At 39.7% G+C, this 3,860-nt stretch overlaps 1 protein-coding gene across 1 annotated transcript in view; it reads right to left on the reverse strand.

Annotated features, from left to right (window-relative positions):
• dnajc18 (DnaJ (Hsp40) homolog, subfamily C, member 18) overlaps window positions 1–3,048 on the reverse strand; it is a 7,617-nt gene extending 4,569 nt beyond the window's left edge. The window contains exons 1-3 of the mRNA XM_034890596.1: window positions 2,371–3,048; window positions 595–763; window positions 157–302 (exon numbers count right to left, since the gene is read on the reverse strand). Of these exons, the coding sequence (XP_034746487.1) occupies window positions 157–302; window positions 595–763; window positions 2,371–2,497 (442 nt within the window). The 5' untranslated portion in view covers window positions 2,498–3,048. The remainder of the gene's footprint in view (window positions 1–156; window positions 303–594; window positions 764–2,370) is intronic.
• Window positions 3,049–3,860: the final 812 nt, after the last annotated feature.

Genomic DNA, 3,860 nt, shown 5'->3' on the forward strand with positions numbered 1-3,860 from the left:
GGGCTCTGGAGCTATAAGGAGCGTCCTTGTCTCCTTACCTCCACAAAGAAGGTTACGTTTTTTTGTTTTTAAGATACCATAAGAATAAAAATACATTGTCCCCATTCTCACTGGGGGAAAAACCGTTTTTCCTTTCACCTCTGTTAAAACCTGTACCTTTGAAAGCATCTGTGGCTCCTGGAGCAAAGTTCTTGTCAGGATGAAACTTGAGGGCCAACTTCCTGTACGCCTTTTTCAAATCTTCATCACTGGCATCTTTGGAAACACCGAGGATTTCATAGAAGTCCTTGCAATTCTTTATCCTGCAAAATAAAAAGCATAATAGATGTCAATACAAGGCTGAACGGTCTCACAAACTCATATGACGTCAAGTGTGTATATCCTTTCACAACAGTTAGCTACACGTACACTGACGAAGAACGCCATCCAGCAGTCAATGTTATGTCTGCATGCAAATGTACAGTATGCATGAGCAAAATACAGGTTATTCAAAGCATGTAACACAGCCATAGTTACAAAGTAAGGAACAATTGCTGTGGCCAGTCTGTGGCTGTGTAACAATGTGAAAAACCAAAGAGTAGAGCCACTGTGCACCTGAGAACGCCCTGGCGTTGATCCTCGGTGTAGCTCTTCTTGTCGTCCCCACTCGCAGTACTTGTCTCATTGTTTCTGATGTCCTCGTCTCTCCAGCCTGTTGGAGGGGGCACGTGGTTAGCTTGTGGAGCACTGGTGCCTCCATTCCTCACTATGGCATCTATCAGCACTACAAACAAGAACAGTGTCTGAGGTCAGCTGACAGTCCAGACATAAATGGGGAAATATTTTCTAGAAAGCTTAAACACGACAAGTTGGTGTCAGCAGTGATAGGAAGTTACAAAGTAAAAAAAACTTTGTTACTGTACTCAAGTAGCTTTTTTTTTTAGATATTTTTACTTCACTATTTGTTTTGTGCCGACTTTTTACTTTTACTCCTTACATTTTAACACGAATATTGGTACTTTCTACTCCTGACATTTTACAAAATTGGCTTGTTACTTAAGTTCCACTTAATTACCGTTATTTTTCACATCATCATGCGAATCCAATCTAATTGGATGGGAATATATGTTGCACTTCCGCACCACTACAAGACAACACAACAGATTCTGCTGCCATCTGGTGGTTGTTAGTTGTAACTCTAAACGTATGGGGAACTTCTCAGTTAATGTCTGTTTAGTAATTCATACTTTATCCTTTATTTTCTTTCTAGAAGCCGTAATTGAGCACATACATGTTGGTTCCTTTAAATGTTAAGGGTAAGTGAAACTGAATCTGAATTCTCACAGAATCGCAAGTGAATTCATATCTTGCTACTCAGTCAGAATCTCATCAACCTGGAGTCCCAGTCGCTGTCATAATCATATATGGGATGTTTACGGTCTATTGGCAGACATCTATTTACAATGTAGGCAACGGCATATAAAGAGCCGTTTTCATGTTTGTCAGTGTGCACTCTAGTAATATTTGTGTGGTCTAAGTAGCTTTGCATAAAAAATGGTTGTCATTTACAAGACTACTTTTACTTTTATACTTCAAGTAAATTGCCTTGCCTGTACTTTGTTAGTTTTACTTGAGTAAAGAAGTTAAATCAGTACTTTTACAAGAGTACTTCTACTTAAGAACGGGAAGTTAGTACTTATGCCATCTCTGGGTGTTGCCAGTGAAGATCACAATGAAAATTATGATTACTGGCCAACAAAAATGTATATTGTTAGCCATGATGACAGATGGGTCAAACAATTAAAAGGTGGTGGTGATGGCGCAGTGGATATGACACGACTTTTGTGTCCCTGACTAAGACACCTAACCCCTATTTGCAGACGTTTCCTTTCATTCATCACCCCTTTTTACACGAGCTGCAGAGTGATTTGACTGCACCAAAAGTTTTTCACTACATGTGAAAAACTGCTGTACAAATTGGACCCTGTGGGATGTAATGTCCTCATGCACGTTGGGCCCAAAGAGCTCTATGCCAACTTAATTATTCCCTGATGATGCCATTACTGCAAAGGATATTAGGCAACTGGAGACAGTCAGATTTTAAAAACAGCACTGCCTCACACAGTCATAGTGCTGTCTGAGAACTGCAAGGGGGGAGGGAGCCATTAACAGCCCTATACGTTTCAGCATGCAGCCTACACTAACATTAAGTATTAAAGCCAGAGAGCTCGATTTTTTTTTCTGCTTCTAAAAATAGCAATTTAGTGCACCCATCCTGCAATCTGTTATTACATTTCCTACAGTTAATTCAGTCGGGTAACAAGCATTAGTTGAGCAACGTTAGGTAGCTAGTTTGACTGCAACTGCAGAATGTGCGTCGGCTAATTTTACCTCTGGCACGGGTGCTGGGATAAATGTTCTGGGCTTCATATAGCAGCTGCAGCGCCCGATCTTTCCTTCCTGACCGTAAACACAGCTTGGCCTTCTCTATCAGCCGGTCTGCTTCTTCTTTGTCCATTTCAACGTTGCGGATGTTGCTTTGCTGATCCAATCGCTTTCTGTAGAGGTCTAATGTGCGTCAATATCATATGGCAAAGCGAGCCGCTGCAGCTAACGTTAGATAGCCGACTAGCTTTGGTTTCCGACAGCTGCGTAACGTTAGCTAGCTAGCTAGGTGGAAGCCTGCAGCCACCCAAATTCCTTCTCACTATCCGATTAACAGACGATGGCGGTTGTTGTCATGCTGCAAACAGGCCTGCAGCTGGGCCATTTTTTAAACTGAAGGCCTAAAGCTGGACCGTTTTTGCTGTCTGTTTGTTTTAGCCGTGTTTAACGGGCCACCCTGTTAATAAACTGAACCCCCTGAGCTGTGGTGGACAAGATGAGGCAATACGTCATATCCTGTAGAGTGAATTCTGCAATCTGTGGAAAATCGCGCTGATCTTAAGTCAAAAATGTTGTTAACTTGGTTATCTTTATGTTTGCTATTTATGTTTTCCATCCCATTGGTTTCTCTGTCAATTAACTAACTGTACTTAAAAAAACGACAGACGGTTGAGTAACGTGAGCAGGTGGTAGTGCTGATGCTGCTGCAGCACGTATAGCCGAAATGTACTTGTGGTGCATTCATGTGCCCGTGAAGGAGGAAAATAGAACTGAATGCTTTTTTAGGTGTTCTCCATCAAGGTACATTAATACCTTTGTCTGCAGTGGCAGAATAACAGGTTCAGCAGGTATGTATTTATTTATTTTAAATGAACCAACTAATCAACCGTCAAAAATGCATTTAGCCTAGATGGGTTATGGTAACATTAGTCTACATAAAATTACAAACTCTGCGACATCTATGTAACAATCAGTCATTGACATGTTTAGGCAGATTAGAAGTTAGATGTAAGTTTTGGTAGTGTGATGATTCTGATACAGAAATCAACTTTAAGTGTGGTTATTGTTCTTGGTTGGCTACATACATACACATATTTATTTTTTGAGGAGTTGTAGACTTTCTGGATGTAAGTCAGGGTCAAAGTTTAAAATAGCATTTAAATTATTTCACCAGTGAGTTAGAGACTATGCAACACATTTTTGTTCATGCATATTTTATTCAAGAGTAAAAAATGTGATTTGTCCCATAGGGCATGCTTACAATGTGTGTATCATTTAAGAAGTCAAATGCCAAAACATATTTCCATATATAATAAAAAAATGTTGCAAGATAAAATCCATTATATTTGTTTGTTGAAATATGCATGTAGACCCTACAAGAACCAGAAACAGAAGAAGAAAAATAAATATAAGCTAAATTGTAACAATAGTAATATCAGCAGTAAATATAACGCAAGAGTACAATGTTTCCTGTTAAATTGAAGTGCGACACATGA

This window comes from Etheostoma cragini, chromosome 13 (assembly GCF_013103735.1).
Source record: "Etheostoma cragini isolate CJK2018 chromosome 13, CSU_Ecrag_1.0, whole genome shotgun sequence".
NCBI lineage: Eukaryota > Metazoa > Chordata > Actinopteri > Perciformes > Percidae > Etheostoma > Etheostoma cragini.